The sequence below is a fragment of the Phascolarctos cinereus genome, unplaced genomic scaffold, assembly GCF_003287225.1.
Source record: "Phascolarctos cinereus isolate Bilbo 61053 unplaced genomic scaffold, phaCin_HiC Scaffold_2;HRSCAF=192, whole genome shotgun sequence".
NCBI lineage: Eukaryota > Metazoa > Chordata > Mammalia > Diprotodontia > Phascolarctidae > Phascolarctos > Phascolarctos cinereus.
Window position 1 is genome coordinate 215,223,803 of NW_027555625.1, and position 21,122 is coordinate 215,244,924.

Below are 21,122 nucleotides of genomic sequence, written 5' to 3' on the forward strand. Positions count from 1 at the left end.
AAAATAGCCACCCAAGCTGCTAAGAGGTCAGAGAGGCCACATGCTAGAGAAAACGTCAGGGTATACCTCCAAATGGGCATCTATACAGGCAGCTATAGCCCTTGTCTGCATCTGGACGGGAAAGGAGAGAGAGGATGATGAGATGAAGACGAGGCAGGGGCAGAGACTGGCTTCCCCTTGTCTCTCCCCTGCAGCAGCAAGCCTTGAGAAGAATAAGAAAGGGCCACAAGCTCAGTTTCCCCCGTTTGGGCAGGGACGATAGCTGAGCTGAGCAGGGAAGAAGGAGAGTAAAGAATGACAGGGAGGTTAGGGGAGGGAAAGGGAGATGCATTTTGTAGCCCTCCAACCTCCACAGCTTCTTCCAATCTATCTAAAGCACTCTTTTGGCACTGGCTCATAGAGGTCAGTCTAACTGCTGCTTATTTTACAGCTAAGGAAACTGAGGGTCACAGAGCTATTAGGTGTCTAAGGCAACATTTGAACTCAAGGTCTTCCTGAATGCAAGCCCATTTATCCACTGTGTCACCTAACTAGGGAGAAGAATGGGAAACAGGCTATAGAGGGGAGAAAGGAAGAATCTCTGGCAACCCAAGACCTGCAGGCAAAGTAGCAACTAGGAATTTTATGAGCATGAGGCAAATATCACACAAGGAGGTGAATGAAGTCAAAAGACAAAGACCAGGGAGAGGGAGGTCATCTGATAGCTCTCTCTATTTAACTAAGGATAATTTCTTACCAACTAGGTCTTAAGCTCTGTCATTTCTTTGCTGTTGAGGAATTAAAAGGAAGCGCTGTCAGCACCTTCTAAATTTGGCACCCTGGGTCAAAGTCCAATCACCCCACCCTAGTTAGCACTATAGCTATAGGCCCATGAATAGAAAGGGCTTGCACAAAAAAATGCTACACCTTATAGAACACATAGAGCCGTAACAAAACTGAAGAATTTGCAGATCCCAGGACCCAGATGTTAAGTGTTAAGTTTTCTCCCCAATTTCCCACCAATAAAAGTATTATAGATCCAGGCCCGTTCGTCCAACTCCCTCATTTTACAGAAGAGGAAAATGAGGTCAAGATAGAAGTGACTTGTCTAAAATCCCACACGGATTAAGCATCAGAGGCAGGAATGTAAACTAAAGCCCTGTGACTTCATGTTCAGGACTCCTGTCCTGTAGCTTTTCACAGCCTCACAGTTTCCTCATTTGGAGGCAGAGAGCCTCTGAGGTCCCTTCCGGCTCTAGGAGTCATAGCCTATGAACCTAGGACTCCAAATTCTTTCTAGTGCTCCATGCTCACTATCTACAACTTTTATGTGCCCAAGAATTACTCCCTGGGCTCCAATTGGTGCCAAAGTTCTGAATAGGGATGTGTCAATATAGTGGGCCCCTATGCCACCTCTTCCCTTTCCTAGAGCCTAATTTACCAGCTCCATAATGGAGAAAGCATCCAGCCAGGATGTTCTCCCCAACCACATGATGCTATTCAAGAGAAGAAAGAAAACAAGCACTTATCAAGCACTTACTAGATGCCAGACACTGTGCTATGCACTTTACAAAATATGATCTCATTTGATCTTTACAATTCTGGAATGTAGGTGTTATTGTTATCTCCATTTTACACTGAGGAAACTGAGGCAGACACAGGTTAAGTGGCTTACCCAGAGTCACTGCCAGGGTTTGAGGCCAGATTTGAACTCAGGAATTCCTGACTCCAGGCCCAGGGCTCTAACCACTGCACAATCTAGCTCCCAGTCTATATAAGATTACAATTCATTTTATAAGTAAGCACCTTCTCCTCTATCTTAAAATTCCCACCTCTCCTCCCTTCTTATGCTTCTGATGGGCTGGGAACTCTCTGCTAATGGAGAGTGTGCAGGGCCCCAGACTGTGATAAAAAGAAGAGATGAGAGGGAAATAAGGAGGGAAACAGGGCCTACCCCTGGGTTTCCTGTTGTACTCAGTATTTTTCTACTTCACTACGAAGTCCCTCCTATTCCTCCAAGGGCTCTGGATATCAGTCGGATCTGGACTGGGGATGGTACCACAAATAAACTCCTTCCTCCTGAGTAACAGGTGGGGATTTCTATTGGCCCTTGAGGATGCTACTCCTCTGGGATGGCATGTGGAAATTAAAATTTTCTGGTAGCCCCAGGAACATGGGCCAGACAAGCACGTCCAATAATAGCCATGTGCCAAGATTTCAGCAGGGGCACTAGAAGAAGGAAGCCATGGGAGATGGCCTTGGAAGTTCTCAGGGAAGAAGAGAGAGGAAGGACCTAAAAGTATAGATATTCTCATTTGCTTCCACCACAGCAATGATCTAACCTCTATGGAGGACTGGGGATAGAGTATGGTGAGGGGTAGGCTTGGGAATCAGAAGGACCTGGTTCAAATTCTGCATCTGATATTCACCAGCCATTGACTCTGGTCATGTCACTAAACACCTCTCATTCTGAGTTTCCTCATCCAGAAAACGGGGATAATAATAATAATAGCACCAATCTCATGGGGTTGTGAGGATCAAATGAGTTAATGAATGTAAATCATTCCGTAAACCTTAAAGGTCTATAGCAATGCTAGCTTTTTTTCTTTTAAACTGGACCTTCTGATTTCACTGGTGTATGACTCCCACTGAGGAAATGCTCAAGTATCAATAAATATTTGCTACTGTTTTGCAAATTATATATTCAGACAGTTGCCAGGGGCACTGAGAAATTCAATTACTTGCCCAGGGTCACAGAGCAAGTATGTATTAGAAGCAGCACTTGAACCCAGGGCTTCTTTGTCCACCCTACTTTGAAGCCATGAATTACTGTCCTTCAGTCCTGTCTAGCTCTAAATGACTCCATGGATTGTAGGGGTTTCTTGGCAAAAATACTGGAGTTGTTGTCATTTCCTTCTCCAGTGTTTCCCCATTTTACAGATGAGGAACTGAAGGGGTTTAAGTGATTTGCCCAGGGTCACATAGCTGGTTAGAGTCTGAGGCTGGATTTGAACTCAGAGTACTGGGCCTGGAGTCAGGAAGATCTATCTACTATACCACCTAGCTGCCCTGAAGCCACGAATACAGAGGATGACAGAGTAAAGGTAAGAAGAGAGCTTCTACCCCAGACAAGTTTAAGCTGGCTTAGTTCCTAGAATTCTTAGACCATTTGAGCTAGAAAGGACCTTAAAGGTTGGCTAATCTAACTGCCTCATTTTGGAAGGGAGGCCCAGAAAAGGGAAAGTGAGTTCCCAAGGTCACCCAGCTGGTTGTTTGCTGGGACAGAACTCAACCCTGATGTGGGGCTCCTGGGCTCTTCCACAAAGCCCTGAACCAGTTCAGTCCCCTTCCCCCTCTCCTTATCCCCCCCCCCCCAAGCCCTTTCCCAACACCTGTGAATTCCTATACATCTACAAGAGACAATTTCCAGCACTCTTCTCAGATACTGGAGTGACAAAGCATTTCAGTCCTACGGGATAGAAGGGAGGGGAGCCTTCTTTGCTCAGGGCTTAGCCCCTAGAGTAGATTTCTGGGTCCACATTCCTGGTTAATTCACCTTTCTGTTCTGTCCAGCAAATAAAGCAATATGGCTCTCTTACCTCGGCTAATTCTTTGCTTCTCACCAGACAGGATCCCAGGTGTGTCAATGACACTGATGCTTTCTAGCACTGCGTTGGGCAACTGGGCACACACGAATCTACAAAAGAGAAAAGAAAGAAAAAAAAACCTTGAGAAAAAGGCCACACTTCGCCAATCTGGACATTGTTTTGCTTGTGGAATCCTTGGGTCTTTTTAGTGTGTGCAGAGGGGGGAATGGAGAGGGTGGTGTAAAAAACAATGAAATCCAACTCCTAGTCATATATACTTCCTTGAAGAATTAGAGGATTCCAGAGTGGAAAGGGACTTCAGAGGTCATCTAGATTGACCTCTCCCTAAAGCATGACTCCCTCTCTTCAACGTCCCTGAAAAATAATCAACCAGCATTTGCTTGAGTATTTCCAGTGACAGTGGACTCACTATCCCTACCCCTGCCCCACCCCTGCAAAATCCATCAGTACAATATTTGGATATCCCTAATTAGGAAACTACATTAGACTTATTTTCCCATGTATCTAAATAAAGCTGCTAATTTCTCTTAATAGCTGTTTTCCTGTACGAAGCACAGTCCATCCAAATGTTACCTTTGTATACAAATCATAGTGACATATACAGCCAAATTTATATCCTTAGTGGAAAGGCGATAAAAAATCTATGTGCCCACTCATTAGTAAGCTAAGCCTGGCAACCGAGAGGCAGTAGGGCATAGTGGGTATCACGCTAGATCTGAAGTCAGGAAGACCTGGATTAAACTCTGACTTGGACATTGACAATTGGTGTGATCTTGGATCTCAGTTTGCTTATCTGTAAAATGGGGCTAAAAGGAGCCCCTATGTTACAGGGCTATTGTGAAGCTCAAAAGAGATAACACACATAAAATACTTTGCAAACCTGAAGGAACTACATAAATACCAAATGTTACTATCTGGGATTGTTTTATACAAAAATAAGGTTTTGGAGGGAGAAGACATAAGTTCAAATACGGACTCTGACATTTACCATCTATGTGACCTTGAGAAAATCACAGTCTTCCTGGGCCACAGTTCCTTATTTGTAAAATGGGGGCTTATGGGTAGGGGTGGAGTACGGGATAGACTTAAGATGCAGAGTGAGACACACATTTTTAGGCATTTCCCAAATGGGAATTTGTTTTGCTTGAATAAATATATTTGTTAAAAGGTATTTTTTTTTCTCCTTAATTTGGGGCACTGTGTGTGTGTGTATTTAAGGAATCCGAAAAAGGAAAGATGGTCATTAAAACATTTTTTTTAATGCCCAAAAGGGAACAGAACAAAAGGAAAGCCAGAACAAAATTACAGATCAGCAGGACAGTTTTGAATGTTAAATGGAGAATTTATTATATGACTGTCCATAACAGAGGTTTTCAGCTTTTTATACAATCCTCTTTTTCCACTCTATTATGTATATAACAGACAAAAATTTAAATTTAAATTGGTGTTTATGTCCAGAATTTTTAAAAAAAAATCTTTAAAAAATGAAATAAAGTATGAGGCTGTATGTAGATTAGATGGTCTCTGAGATCCGTTTCAGTTCTTGATTTATGACCTTAAATGCTAGGGCTGACCACAACCTTAGATCATTTAGTTCAAAGTCCCCATTTGGCAGATCAGGAAACTGGAGCCTTGAGAGTCAAAGTGATTGGCCAAGATCACACAAGTCAGTAGCAGGGATTTCCCCATGATTGTCTGACTCCAAACCTAGAGCTCTTTCTTTCCAGTTAAACGAGTCAGGGATATGACTTTGAACAGGATGTACTAGTCCCAGCTGCCTTCTCTTCTTCATTGTAGCTCCAATTGCTGGGTCTAGGGAACTCAATATGACTAATAGATATGAAGTAGCCTATGGGAGTCCAAAGGTCAATTAGTATTTAGCTGTTCTTTCCAGTTTCTTTTCTTATATTAGACCACAAATTGCAGCTCAAAGTTCATTCATTCAATTCATTCATTCATTCATTCATTCATTCAATAAACATTGGGTAAGCATAAGTAAAAGGGCAGCTATCTGGCACAGCAGAAAGAGTGCCTGGCCTGGAGTCAGGAAGACTCATCTTCCTGAGTTCAAATCTGCCTCAGACACTGACTAGCTGTGTGACCGTGGGCAAGTCACCTAACCCTGTTTGCTTCAGTTTCCTCAACTGTAAAATGAGCTGGAGAAGGGAATGGGAAACCACTCTAATATCTTTGCAAGAAAATCCCAAATGGGGTCACAAAGAGTTAGATACAACTGAATACTGAAGCATGTGTAAAAGCACTGTGCTAACCAAAAGGTTGAGAGATGTAGTCACATAAGACCTGGTTTCCATTCAAGGAACTCTGGCGAAAGGCAGTCCCATGGCCCAGATCTCAGATTAGAGAACCAAAGGCACCATACCCTTGCAAGCGGGGCCTCTTCCCTGTCCATATACATATTGAAGACACTCTCAATCTATCCTAGCTACTGGTCCCGTTGATGACCTTTAAAATGGGACCCTAAACTTATCTCCTCCAAGAAATCTTCTCTGACCTTACCAGTCACTTCTATACTGTCTTCCTAGTATATTTATACTGGATAGCTGTTTGCTAGGTTAAAAAATCCATCCACAAGCATTACTGAATGTCCACTAGATACCAGCCAGTCTATTAGATACTGGAGAAAACAAAGGCCTGCCCTCAAGGAGCTTACAGTCTACCGGAGAAGCCAACACATATACCGACAAGTATATGTTGGATAAATCTGGGGAGGTTTAGAGAGAGAAGTCCCTAGCAAGGCAGCAGAGAAGCCAGATCTAAAAAAGGCTTTTGTAGAAAGTGAAGCTCTAATATGCCAAGATCCTTAGAGATCATTTGATCTAATCTGCTCATTTACAAACAAGGGAATCGTGGGCCAGAAAAGTAAACCAACTGGTCTGAGGGCTCATGGCAAACTAGTGGTAGAAAAAAAGACTTAAACCCATCTCCTGATGCCCGTGCTCTTTCCACGCTACCATACTGTCTAGCACCTTCATTTTACAGATGAGCAAACAGAACCCAGAGGGAGGCTGACTCACCCAAGATCACCCTCTAAGTTAGTGGCAAAGAGGTAGACTGTAATATCCTCAAGGGGAGGAAAGACCATTTTTGTTTAATTTTTGCACCCTCAGCACCCAGCACAATGACGTATCTTGCCTGTGACTCCAGGAGAGTCACAACCTGTTTGCAGCCATTCTGAGAGTCCTTACTTACAAAATGGAGAAAATAATGCATGAGAGAAGATACTAAAAGTATGATGCAGCACAGAAATGAAGTTTGGTATTATTACTAAGCTAGCAGCCTGACTTTTTAAAAATGAAATTCTCTAGAAGAGAATTTAATTCTCCACCTTCCCCCACTCACCTCACCTCTGGGAACATATCACAGTGACTCACAGTTCTTCTAGCAAGTAGATTCCAAATTCACGTTTACAGTAATTTAGACCTTTTCTCAGATATACTGCTTTTAGTACAGATAAAAAAACTTCCCACCAGCACTCTTAGGACTTCATACCCTGTATGACGATGAATATGAGCCTAATCGTAGATCTTCCGGGTGGCTAAAAGACAGCTTGAGCTTTTGACAAATGGAACAAGATATGTGTACAATATCCAGAACAATGGAGGAGAAATTCTGAGCTTTGGAGTCAGAAAATCAGGGGTTCAGATCTGGCCTGTCTCTTCCTACCTCTTGGACAAGTAAGTCTCAATCTCTCTAAGTCTCGGTTTCCTCAATGAGGAAGCTAAATTAGATGGCTTCTAAGATCCCTTCCAGCCCTAAAACTATGATTCTGTGAACGCTCCCCTTTTTGAAGAACTGTAAAGATTACAATAGGAGGCAGCTGGTGGTTCAGCGGATAGAGTACTAGGCCTGGATTCAAGAAGACTCAAGTTCAAATCCAGGCTCAGACCCTTATTGGCTGTGTGACCCTGGGCAAGTCACTTTAACTTATGATTGCCTGACAAATGGACCCACTGTATCCAGTGCAAGAGGAAGCGGCAGACCACTGTAGTAACTTTGCCAAGAAAACCTCACATGGGGTCACAAAGGGTCAAACACAACTGAAAAATGACTGAACGACCACAAAAAAGGTCATGGTGGTATAAGGACAGCCTGGAGTCAGGAAGACCCAAGTTCAAAGTTGACCACAGACATTTACTAGCTGGGTGACCCAGGAAAAGTCACTTAACCTTTGTCTACCTCAGTATCTTCAACGGTAAAATAGGGATAAAAATAGTACCTATTTCCCAGGGTTTTAGTGAGGCTCAGATGAGATGTTTGTAAAGCTCTTAACACATTGCCTGGCACATAGCAGGTATTTAATAAATGCTTATTCCCTTCTCCTCCCTCCCCCCCATTTTAATTCAAGATGAATGCATAATTTCCAAGCCCAGCTTCTCTTGAAGGGATATGTGGTCATGACTAATGGGAAAATATGCTTCATATGAACGTATAAGTAGAGCCTGTATCAGATTGCACACCATCTTGGGGGTGGGGAGTGGGAAAGGGAGAAAATTTAAAACTCAAAATCTTATGGAAACTAAAAATAAATTAATTATAAAAAAAAAAGAAGTCCTATGGAGTTTATTAGAATATAAGAAGGGTAGGTAGCAGAGTGAGTGGGGAGAAATTCCTGCAAACTGGAATTTGGTAATGATTTGTGGGTCTTTATAATGTCGGACCCACACATTCTGCCAGAGCAAAAATCTCAAGGGTATCTTTCAAGTAGGAGTATCAGAGAAACTGGGCTATTCCTGCAATGCCTTGAGGGAAATGTGTCCTGTTCCCAGTACGATTGCCAGGTCCCACCCCGTACAGGCCTGCTTGTCGGCAATAGTGGCTCCAAGGTCCTGAGCAAGGCCTTTTTTGCCTACTTGATGCCCGAGTCCAGCCAGAAAGCACGTAGGAGGCCAAGGCAGAGAGAGGTGGGAGGCGCCTGGCTCAAACATTCTGAACATTCACAAGAGGAAAAAAAAAAGTCAGATACAGTTGAGGGAAGAATAGGGAAAATGGTATTGGTTCTCTAGCATATCCAACCCAATGCTGACGATGATGGATTGATGGTGGAACAGTGACTCACTTCTGCAAAGTGATAAAACCCTTTGGATTAATTAAGCATTCATGGAATACTCTAGAATAACACTCCTTCTATTTGTATAGGGCTTTTGCAACTTGGTAAATCATATCATCTTCCCAGTAGTGCTATAATAATGTTAAAACAGAGGAGGAAATAGAGAAGGCACAGAAAGATTAGGAATGACAATTGACCTTCATTCCTTTGATGTGTGCAAAGGACTTGACAAATATTATCTCATTGGAGTCTCACAACAACCCTGATGCTTCTGATGTTATTATTCTTATTACACAGCTGAGGGAACTCTTGAGAGGGTAAGTAACTTGACTTGGTCACCCAGCTGGAGCCACCTCGAATGGGCAGAGCCGACAGTTATATTTTCAAGGTTTTTTTTTTTTTTGGCTAGGCAATGGGGTTAAGTGACTTGCCCAGGGTCACACAGCTAGTGTGTATCATGTGTCTTTGGCCAGATTTGAACTCAGATCCTCTTGACTCCCAGGCCTCTATTTACTAAGGCACCTAGCTGCCCCCAATGTGAGTATTTGCACCTCAGAAATTGGCAATTTTTTTCAGCTTCTTTTTTTAGTTAATTAATTTATTTTTAGTTTTCAACATTCACTTCCATAAGATTTTGAGCTTTAAATTTTCTCCCTGCGTTTTTCCTCCTCCTTCCCCAATACGGTGTGCAATCTGATATAGGTTCTACTTACACATTCATATTAAGCATATTTTCACAATAGTTATGATGTAAAGAAGAATTAGAACTAATAGGAAGAACCATGAAGAAAAAGAAACAAAACAAAACAATAAAAGAAAAGGAAAGCAAATAGTATGCTTCCATTTGTATTCAGACTCCATAGTTCTTTCTCTGGATGTGGACAGCATTTTCCATCATGAGTCTTTTGGAGTTGTCTTAGATCCTTGCATTGCTGAGGAGAGCTAAGTCTAGCAAATTCAGTTATGGTACAATGTGGCTGTTACTGTCTACAATGTGCTCCTGGTTCTGCTCACTTCACTCAGCATCAGACCATATAAGTCTTTCCAGGTTTTTCTGAAGTCTGCCTGCTCATCATTTCTTATAGCACAATAGTATTCCATTACATTCATGTACCACCACTTGTTCAGCTATTCCCCAATGGATGGGCATCCCCTCAATTTCCAATTCTTTGCTACCACAAAAAAAAGCTGCTACAAATATTTTTGTGCATGTGAGTTCTTTTCTAATTTTTATGATCTCTTTGGGATATAAACCTAGAAGTGGTATTGCTAGGTCAAAGGGTATATACATTTTTATAGCCTTTTTGGGCATAATTCCAAATTGTGCTCCAGAATGGTAGGATCAGTTCACAACTCCATCAATAATGCATTAGTGTTCCAATTTCTCCACATCTTCTCCAACATTTATCATTTTCCTGCTTTGTCATCTTAGCCAATATGATAAGTGTGATGTAGTACCTCAGAGTTGTTTTGATTTGCATTTCTCTAATCAATGGTGACTTAGAGCATTTTTTTCATATGACTATAATTTTAATTTCTTCCTCTGAAAACTGCCTGTTCATATACTTTGACCATTTATCAAATGGGGAATGACTTGCATTCTTACAAATTTGACTCAGTTCTCTATATATTTTAGAAATGAGACACTTTATCTGAGACACTGCCTGTAAAAATTATTTCCCAGATTTCTGCTTCCCTTCCAATCTTGGTTGCATTGGCTTTGTTTGTGCAAAAACTTTTCAATTTAATGTAATCAAAGTCACCCATTTTGCAAGAAATTGGCAAATTTATAATTTATAATTTGGGCTTGATTTTTATTGATTGTCTAGACTTTAGAAAGCGATAGGAACCCCAGTTTACTTATCTGAAAAATAAGAATAATAATTTTGCATACAGAATAGGGTTGTTGTGAGGATCAAATGAGGTAATATACTGCACGTAAAGCAGTTTGCAAACCTTTAAACACTAAACAATAATGGTTTATTATTATAATAATAATATTAAACTATAATGGCTTCTCATTATGACTTCTTTCTCAATGAGATCATCATACATCACACGATTAGAACTGGAAGGGACCTCAGTAGTGTGCTAGAGCCAGCTTGTACCAGCTCTCCCCAGCTGTTCAATTTTCAATGTGAACATTCACACCTCGGAGATTGGCAGACTCCAATTCAGAGCTTAACTTAAGCAAGTGATAAAGAAAACATTTAAAAATAAATTTTTACCTCTTAGATGACTTGCCTAAGGTTAAACAGTCACCGGTGGTAGATCCAGAAGTAAAATTCTGTATCCCTGACTCCTACCTTTTCCGTGATATTATACTGCTTCCTTTTTTATACTCCTCTTCCCCGTTTTTAGGTGTTTTGACATTTTTTCTTTTTTTTTTTTTGGATCACTTACTTCCCAGTGACTCTTCCCAGACTCGACAGAACCTTCTCTTGTAACAAATACTTGCCGTTAAGCAAAACAATGAACCACTGGCTTGTCTGACAATGTACGCCTCATTTGCACTATAATCAACCACCTCTCTGCCAAGAGACAGGAGGCATGCTTCACCTTTTGTCCTTTATCTCTTTACATTTCTGTCACTCACTGACATGAGATGAATCCTTTTTTTCCTCTTCACCTCAATTTCTCTCCCTTCAAAAATGATGATCTCAATCCCTGACTTTGGATTCCTAGGAATCCTGTGACATACATGCCAGTAAGGAGACATCTCCACAAATTCTACTGGGGTTTAGTTCTAGATTAGGGTTAGCCATTGAATTCTCAATTCATTTATTTCCATTCCTGTAACTTCTGTTACTATATGTAGATAAGGCTGTTTTTTTTCCCCTAGGTCCATCCTCTTACCTCAGCACTAATGTATACGTACAATTCATTGCTAGACATTGCATTAAAAATGCAAAAATCACTTCCAGCTGGCTTTCAGATATGCCTTATGATTTATTTTGTTCAGCTCTACCTTTCAAATTGTTTCCCTTATGCTCATTTTATAACTTGTTTTCAGTCACTTGCTGTCCCCAGAGCCAGTGTTTTTTGGTGGCAGAGGGAAGGAAACTGGCATGGTTTTTAGTCACGGATGATGAATGGATAATCGAGATGAGTTCCTGTTTAAACAGGCTGGTGATCCTAGCATCCCATCCTATAACACAGGACCCATCTATGATGATGCTGATGAGGGTGAAGGATCATGGCAGGGACATCCTGCTCCATCCTGTCAAGCCCTCAAGGATTGTGACGACAACTGCCTTAGCGATGGGGGTCCCAGGTTCACTCACTTGGCCTACGTATAAAGGCAGCACTCAAGGGATATTTGGGGGAAAAAGAAACTGAAACACTCCTTCCTCAGAGAAAAGGGATAGAGGAAGAATAAAGGTCACTACTCTAATGCTCAGCACATCACCCTCTCCTTGAGGTTCCTTACATTGCTGAGGCTGAGGGGACCTCTTGACCACAAGGTCCCCCGATGCCAGAAGGTTTTCCACCTTTATTAGTTCCCGAGAGGCTTCCCACTACATATTTTCATTTGGATGTCTCACCATAATTTCACAGTTTGCATGCTTACAATCAAATTTATCATCTCCCCCTTTATTCTCTCCCCCTCCCTCCAATCACTGGCTTCCCATTATGGCTCTTTCTTCAGTGGCACCATCATACATCACAAGACTAGGACTGGAAGGTACCTCAGCAGTGTGCTAGAACCAGCTTGTACCAGCTTTCCCCAACTGTTCAATTTTCAATGTGAGCAAATTGGCAAAGATTCCAAATCAGAGCTTAACTTAAGCAAGTGATAAAGAAAACATTAATATTGTAGATTAAACTTAAAAGGGTGTTGTGTATATTTTTTTCCAGGAAGTCAGCTGTTATGTTACACATGCCAGCACACCCCTCGACCTTAGAGGTCATCTAGTCCAACCCTCTCCTTTTACAGATGATGAAACTGAAAGCCAGGGAGCTTCATTTGCCCAAGTTCAAACAAGTTGTTAGTGGCAGAACCAGGATTTCAAACTAAATCCTCTGACTCCAACCTCAGCAAACTGTCTACTATACCAACAGTTCCAAAGTATGATCCATGGATCCACGTGGTCCATATGGTCCTTGGTGGTCGCTGAGGTAAAGACTATTTCCTTAATAATACAGTGACATCATTTACCTATTAAAAGAACCCTCCCCTTTCCAATTACATATCTGTGTGAGGCCAGATTTTACTTCAACCAAAACAATACAGCATAACAGATTAAATGCAGAAGCAGATATGAGAATCTAGCTGTTTTCTATTAAGCCAAACATTAAAGACATCCACAAAAATATGTAGAACAATGCCATTCTTCTCATTATTTTGTTTAGGAAAAAATTATTCTTAAAAATGTTATTTGCTACCATGTTTATTATTGTTATTTTAAATTAGTAAAATATATATTTTAAAATCAGTTTTAATTTCTATTAATGGTAAATAGTGATATTTATAGGCCATATAAACAAAGCTCAATATTTTTTAAGACAATTGTCTAACGGGGCTCTGAGAGCAATAAATTTGAGAACCACTGTCCTGTGCCATTATTGTCTTTGACTTATTTTATTTTTTGATTGTGAAACTAAACATTAACAAACATGAACCTTTCCATAAAATAAAAACAGAAAAAGAGGATTGTATCATGGATCTCTATTACATACAACTTTTTTTTTTGAGTATATACTAAGAAGGTTATCACTGTGCCTTCACTGAGGTTGTAACCATAGCTCACCTCTTCATTCACCAAATCTGGTGAATTTTTCCTTTAAAATGTTTCACATCAATTCCTTCTTCTTCTTTCCCAATGTCATCTTTCCACTCTGTGTGGAAAATTAGGCTTGATGTAAGAAAAAACTCATATCAAGCTTAACTTGCATAAATTTTTATTGTTCGATAGTTTTCAGTTGCATTCAACTCTTCATGATCTCATTTGGGATTTTCTTGGCAAAAATACTAGAGTGGTTTGACATTTCCTTCTCCAGCTTATTTTATAGATGAGCAACCTGAGACAAACAGGGTTAAGTGACTTGCCCAGGGTCACAGAGCTAGTAAGTGTCTGAGGCCAGAATTGAACTCAGGAAGATGAGTCTTCCTGATTCCAAGCCCAGTGGTCTATCCATTGCACCACCTACCTGCCCCAACTTGCATGAACTGGGATGTGCAAAAGCTGAATGGACTGACTTGGGAAGCAGTCAGCTCTTTGTCACTGGAAGACTAAGTAAAAGCTAGATCAGCACTTTTCAACGACACTGCTCCTTGCTCAGGGCTGGCTTGGACTAGATGGTCTCCAAGATCCCTCGTGGAGCTCTGAAGTTCTGTGATTCCACTTAGGTCCTTCTCTTTCACAACTAAATGATTAACTGCTTCCTAGATAGCCCTCCTAACACTAGGCCAGGGATGTGATGCAGCCAGCTCAAAACCAGCTATCTGATTGCTAATTTTCAGTGAGAATATTTACATCTCAGAAATCAACAAATGCTACAAATTAGGGCTTAGTTTATTGTTTTGTTGATTGTCTAGCTTTAAGGAAGTGATGGAACAAACGTTTATAATACAGATTAAACTTAAAAGTGCATGTTCTGGGTACGTTTTTGTAGAGCTGGTTGTTAAATGTTCCCTACACATCTCTGCTTCCATAAATAAGCATTTATTAAGCACTTTCTTTCTTCCAAACATTGTGTGATTCAGAACTCTGTCCTGCTGCGATCCATCCGGGACCCCACTGTCATACTCATATTCTGAAAACAAAGCCTTTATCCCATTACTCACTGGCTCAAAAAGCTTCAGTGGGTCATTCTTTCCTACTGCATCAAGTCCAAAATCCACTGCCTGGCTATTAGTGTCCTTAAATAAACTAATCCAGCTCTGGGTACCCAACCTTATTTCTTAGAGGCAATCTCTATTCTAGTTAAGTCAAGCTGATGCCCCTCGTTGTCTTAAGGTCATGACAGGCTCTTTCCCAAGCACAGCGCCGGTGGAAGGGCCACTAGCACCATGTTTGGAGCCAAACATTTGGGCTCCTCTCCCCTGCTCCCCAAATAAAGGACTGTGAAGAGGGAGATACCCTTCCTCAAAGGGCGCCAAAGAAGAAACAATGGAGAGCACAGGGGAAGAGAGAAGGTGACTGCGGTGCCTTCACTGAGGTTGCATGCCACCTCCAACTATGGAGCATACCAAGAACAGGTGCCACTGCTCCAAATCCAACTAGTCATTCAAGTTTCTCTGCCCTTGTGATGATCCTCACCGAGCTCCTTCCCCTCTGAACATCTGCAACACTTACAAACCATACCATAAAATTCTGTACTTTATTACATCCTATCTTGTACTGTTCACCTCGATTCTTGGGCTAAACTTATTTGCCTCACTGGACCATAAGCTCTTTGAGGAGAGACATTGGTTTTTCTATGTCTTCCACATCCCCTACAGTGCAACATGCATGGTAGGAGCACAATATTCCATGCTGCCGGACCTCTGTAAGCTTTTCAGAAGCTTCTGAAGAACCACAGGCTCAGTGGCACCAGAATCATAAAATTGGAACGTTGGAGGGGACCTCAGTGACCATCAAGCACAACTCATGAACAAAAAGAATGCCCACTAGAACTCCCTAGCCAGAGAACCATCTCTTGAAACAGAAAATAAAATATAAAAGGATAAAAGCTTTCAGCACAACTAATCCACATATCAACCAAGTCTGGCAGTACCTGACACCTGAAGAGCCACCCTCTTCCACCTGTATAAAGCAGGTGGAAGGTGCGTTTTGTCAACTCTTCTTAGGGGCCAAGTTTGGGGATCATAATCATATGCCCACAAATATCTGAATACAGCTGCCATGGCCCTAGTAAATCCCTCTGCTCCAGGCTAAGCACATCTAGTTTATTCAACTGATTCTCAAGCTGCATGAATTTAAAACCTGAGTTCTAATAACAGCTGTCATTAATTAGCCATGTAACCTTCATTTCTCTGGGCTTTGTGTTTTACAAAATGATAGGATTGGACTAGTAATATATTTTTAAATTTTTTAAAAAAATTTTCATTTTCAATTTCAAATTCTCTCCCTCTTTCCAGCCCCTCCCCTCCCCACTGGGAAGGCAAGTAATATGATACCCATAATACATATGAAGTCATGAAAAACATAGTTCCATGTTAGCCATGTTGCAAAGAAAAAAAAAAGAGGCAAGAAAAATTAACATGGTAAAAAAATATGTTCCAATTTGTACTCAGAGTTTATCAGTCCTCTCTCTGGAGAAGCATAGCAGACAAGATAATCTTTAGAATTTCTTCTCCTTCCAACTTTAATTTTCTGTTTTTATTAGCTGGCAGTCTGTAATCACCTGGGTTTATTTTTTTTGTGACTTGTTTTATAGGACCACAGAATTTTATCCTTGCATTTCCCCCATTTGTACCTTCATTTTAAAAATTTTATTTGCTGATAAATGGAGGCACCCAAGACACAGTGGACTGAGCAACAGGCTTGGAATTAGGAAAACATATGTTCAAATCCTGCCTTTGACTCTTACAAGCTAGGTGATTCCCGTAAAATCACTTAACCTCCACTTTCCTTAAGCAACTTCCTGGGATTTAACACCCCTCCCAAGTGGCAGCTGGTATAGTAGAAAGAACATTGGATTTCAAGTCAGAGGCCCTTGACTGAAATGCTTCTTTTACTATTCACTAGCTGTGTGACCTTGGAGGAGTAACTTCATTCACATCTCTAGGGCTTCTATTTCTTCATCTTTAAAACAAACAGGTTGGATCAGATGACTTCTAGCTCCCTTCCATCTCTATATCTATAATCCTATGACTTTGAGCCAAATTCCAGACAAGCTAAGATTAACCGCCAGGAAGCAAATGTACCAGATGAGGCAGCTTGGGTCACACTCATCCGGAGTAGGGAGAAAGAAGGGCAGGGAGAATTCGGGTTGGCTTAGTGCCCTGGCCCCCACCCTGGGTGGCAGTGAATGGGCCTGGTGTTTGCCACTCCGAGGCGCCTATTCATGTTTGTCCACATGGAGAGTGACTTGGCTCAGCTCAGCATGACCCAAGATACCAATAGCAGAGGAGGGAGGGGGGAAAGTCCTCTGGTTACAATAAAGACTGGAAATCTAAGGAAAAAGCTGACTCCATCTTTTCTTCTCTGCTACTGTTTCCATTCTACATCTTCCGCTGCAGCCCCCAAGGAGAAAGAGACAGGAAAGGGCCCAGCTCACCAACCTGTTCAAGAAGGCATTTCCAAAAGCATTGAGTTTCCTAAAGGGTTTCTTCGGGTCGACCACCAGTGCATTTCCTGGGATAATTCCTTCCACGTCTCCCTGCATCACCGCAATAAATGAATCAGTAGTGGGCTCAGGCCCGATTCTCATGCCTGGAAAGTCCTGTTCCAGTAAGTACCTGATGAAAGGAAAAAGGTTTGATTTTGGTACTCTGTACAAGGAACAATTATGACGGCCCACATTTCTAAAGTGCTGCGCAGAGGGTACCATCATCCTCCCAAGCTGCCTCGGCTCACGGTCTAGGAATCGTCCTTGACTCCCAGCTCTCTCACGTTCCATATCCAATTAGCTGTTATTGTTTGTACCATCACATTTCTTATATATGCTAGGGATAGAAAGAAAGGCAAAAGACAGTCCCTGCTTAGAAAGAGCCCATCCTCTGACTCTGCACATTTTAACTTGCTGTCCACCATTGTCTGGAACTCAGGCCCTCCTCATCTCTGCCTCCTAACTTCCCCGGTTTCCTTCAAGTCTCAGCTAAAATACCATCTCCTATAAGAAATCTTTCCTGATCTCTATCTAATGAAAGCTAGTACCATCCCTTTCTTGATTATCTCCAATTAGTCAAGCACATATTTCATTTGCTCATGGTTATTTGCATGATGTCTCCCCCATTAGACTGGGCTCTTTCTAAGCAGGGACTGTCTTTTGCCTTCCTTTCTATCCCTAGTGCTTAGCACAGTGTTTGGAACACAGTAGGCACTTCATAGATGCTTGCTGATTGGCTGATTTAAAAAGTATTCTCCCTTAAATTCTCTTGTTTGATAATCAAAACAACCTGCAATCCAGGTCATCATCGCTATTTTACAGATGAAGAAACTGGAGCTCAGAGATAAGTGATTTGCCCAAGGTCACACAGCTAGCAAGTAAAATGGGGAATCTGAACCCAGATCTTCTCCACCAAGGCTACACTTCTTTCTGTTATACTATAATGCCAAGAAAGCTCCTATAAGGGGCTATTCACTAAGCACCTACTATGTTCCAGGCACTAGAGTTAAAAAGATAAAGCTCAATGGTAGCTGTCTCCAAGGAGATTAAATTATACAGGAGGAATACAGCATATAGAGAAATACAGAGAGGCTAATCTGAGGAGGGAGAGAACAATAACAACTAGAGGGAACAGAAATACTTGGTTAGGATGTGCCACTTGGGCTGAAGGAAGCTAGAGATTCTAACAGGCAAATGTCTGGAGGAATGGCATTCCAAGTATGAGGGACAGCCTGGGCATAGGCATGGAGGTAGGAAGATGGAATATCTTTTACACAGACTAGCAAGTCGGTCAGTTTGGCTAGAAAGAGTACAGAACATGTGAGGGGGAGTAATTTATAATCAAACCAGAAAGGAAGGCTGAAGCCAGACTGTGAAGAACTTTAAATAACATAGCGAAGAGTTTGAATCTTATCTTAAAGCAACAGTTAACTTTTTGTGGGTCACGGACCCCCTCTGGCAGTCTGGTGAAACCTATGGATCTCTTCTCAGAACAATTTTTAAATGGATGAAATACGTAAGATTACAAAACCAATTACAATGAAACTTTTTTTTTTAAGTTCATAGACCCTGGATTAAGAATCCTTATCCTAGGGACAGTATTGTGGCCAAGAAGGTCCCCAGTACTATATAGTATGCTGGACTTTCCTAGGGGTTATATCTAGGCATATGAAATCATTACCGAGACAGGGTACTATAGTAGTTAGAGTGTTGGACTTGGAGCTAGAGGAAAAGCTTACTTCAAAACCTTTCTTTGACATTAGTTATGTGACCTTGGACAAGTCACTTAACTTTTCTAGTCCTCAGATTCCTCATCGGTAAAATGAGGGTCATAATATCATCTACCTTACAGGATTGTTATAAGCCTTTAATGAGATAATGCTTACAAAACGCTTAGCAAACCTTAAAGTGGTCTGTAAATGCAAGCTAGCATTACTCAACAAGGATGACAAATAAACTATAATTATGCTTTAAAAACAGAAATGATGTCTGTATAGGTCTTGCTGCTTTAGCTCAGGTTATTTTCAAGTGAAAAATTTGCTGATAACATTAGTTATACTTGCCAGGACTTGAAGGGAAAGGGAAAAAAAAATGGTAGAATAGTTTGTGTACTGTTTAAATTAGTGAAATAAAGGCATGGGATAGTTTACTGCAGCATCTGAAGTAAGTGAAGAGAAGAATAAATCAGCTTTTGAGCATTTATTAGAAGGCTAATCATATGTTCTCCTGTGCAGTTATCTCTCCATATGTGTTCCCTGGCCATCCATGTTCTTTGCATGTTGCTCTTCTTTCCACTAATGTTCTATATATTTTTGGAAGGCTTACTGGAGAAACGTTTGGTTGCTTCTTTTCTTGCTAAGTCATTTTATTCAATGCTTCTGTTTTTAAATTTAAAAAGATTGGTTTTTGGCCTCTGGGAAGCAGTATGTCATGGTGCAAAGAGGGCCAGCATTACAGTTAAGAAGATCTGGGTTTAAGTCCTACTCTGACACATAGGACCTATACCTGACCCTAGAGAAGGACCTTAACCTCTCAGGGTCCTGGGCAACTCTTTTAGACTACAAATTACAGATGAGTTTCAGGCATGCATCAGTGGAGAGTTTACATGAGAGGAACTTCTTGTATTGATGAAATCATAGGTCTGCACCCCCTTTCTCCATCCCTACTCCCCCAAACTCTACCTCATCCCTCTCCACACAAGCATTGTTCATTTCATGACATCTCTCCCTCTAGCTCCTTTTGATCAATACTGTGCTACTAACCCAGATCCCTTATCCCCAACTGCTTACAGAAATAAAGCTTTTGACAAGTTTGCAGGTGGATCAGTGGTCAGTGCCATTTGAAAGTCTGGCCTATGTAAGCATAAGTTTCCCTAACAACTATTTTCAGCGTCTAATATGGAAATATGTTTTGCATGATTTCATATGTATAACCTATATCATATTGCTTACCATCTCAGGGAGGGAAGAAGAGAGGAAGGGAGGGAGAAAATTTGGAACATAAAATTTTAAAAAATGGATGTTAAAAATTGTTTTTACATGTAATTGGGAAAAAAAATATTATATACATATATGTATATATATACATATATATGTGTATATATGTGTGTGTATATATATATATTATATATAATTTTAAAAAATCTATTTTTAGAGTCCCAAATCAAGAGGATCATGACCTTCACATCTAAGGCCCTTAATGCTGTGCTAACTGTCCCTTTATCTTTCCATTTTAAGTAACTTGAGGAAATGAGGTGTTTACCCCCAAAATATGTACAAGGTGCTAGTTAGGCCTCAGAAGGAGTATGGGTAGAGGAGGAGGAGAATGAGAGAAGTAGGAAGCTGAAAGCAGGCAAGGAGAGAGAGGAAAAAAAAAAACAAGCAGATTTTTTGCTCCCATCTTGCACCCGGAAGTTGGCAGCAAAGAAGTCTTAATAGACATTTGCCAGCCTTCACTAAGAAACTGATGCTGTGGAGTCAAACAGCCTGGTAAGAAGGTGAAAAACACAGTTTATAAATAAAACTATATTTTAAAATAACACACAAAACAAAACAACAAAACAGAAGTACAGACAACAGAGCAACCTTGGTACTATCTTTTTAAATATACTATATGTGTGTATATATGTACATATATACACACATACACAATATATACATTTATATACTTCTTAAGAAACAAACCTTATGTAACAATTTCACAGTTTTTGATACTTTTTTTTCTTATTCTTTGTATACTGAAATGTTTAAATTTGCTAATGATTTAATATTAGGTTCATAATTTTAGAAAAAAGAAAAGAAAAAGGGAAAATCTGGACCCAGCCTTTAAATGGCTTTGGGGATTTATATACATCTTCAAGACTAGTGACTGCTCAGTCATGTTCCATTAAGGGAGGGGCATCTCCAAAGTACACCTGGGCCCTTTGTTTCAGGAATCTCTCAAACAAAGCTTCCACCTATAATTAGGGTTTAAATAAAAAAAACCAAAAACAGACAAACAAAAAGCAGCCACATCTTGACATCAGTGAAAAGCAAGCAGCTTTTGTGACAATATGCTAGCCAGATTCTGGGTGGTTGGTAACCCCACCTACAACGATCTTCTGGACTGCCCTTGATGTATAAAAAGAGAAGCAACTAGTGGGGACAGGAAATTTTAAAAAAAGACTTGTTATATGTGACACATATAAGACT

General features: G+C 40.8%; 1 protein-coding gene across 1 annotated transcript in view; it reads right to left on the reverse strand.

The window, feature by feature from the left end:
* The window catches only part of EHD3 (EH domain containing 3), a 55,072-nt gene that overhangs the window by 20,416 nt on the left and 13,534 nt on the right, over nt 1-21,122 (reverse strand). Inside the window, exons 2-3 of the mRNA XM_020972359.2 lie at nt 16,886-17,062; nt 3,579-3,676 (exon numbers count right to left, since the gene is read on the reverse strand). Coding sequence (XP_020828018.1) covers nt 3,579-3,676; nt 16,886-17,062 — 275 coding nt within the window. The remainder of the gene's footprint in view (nt 1-3,578; nt 3,677-16,885; nt 17,063-21,122) is intronic.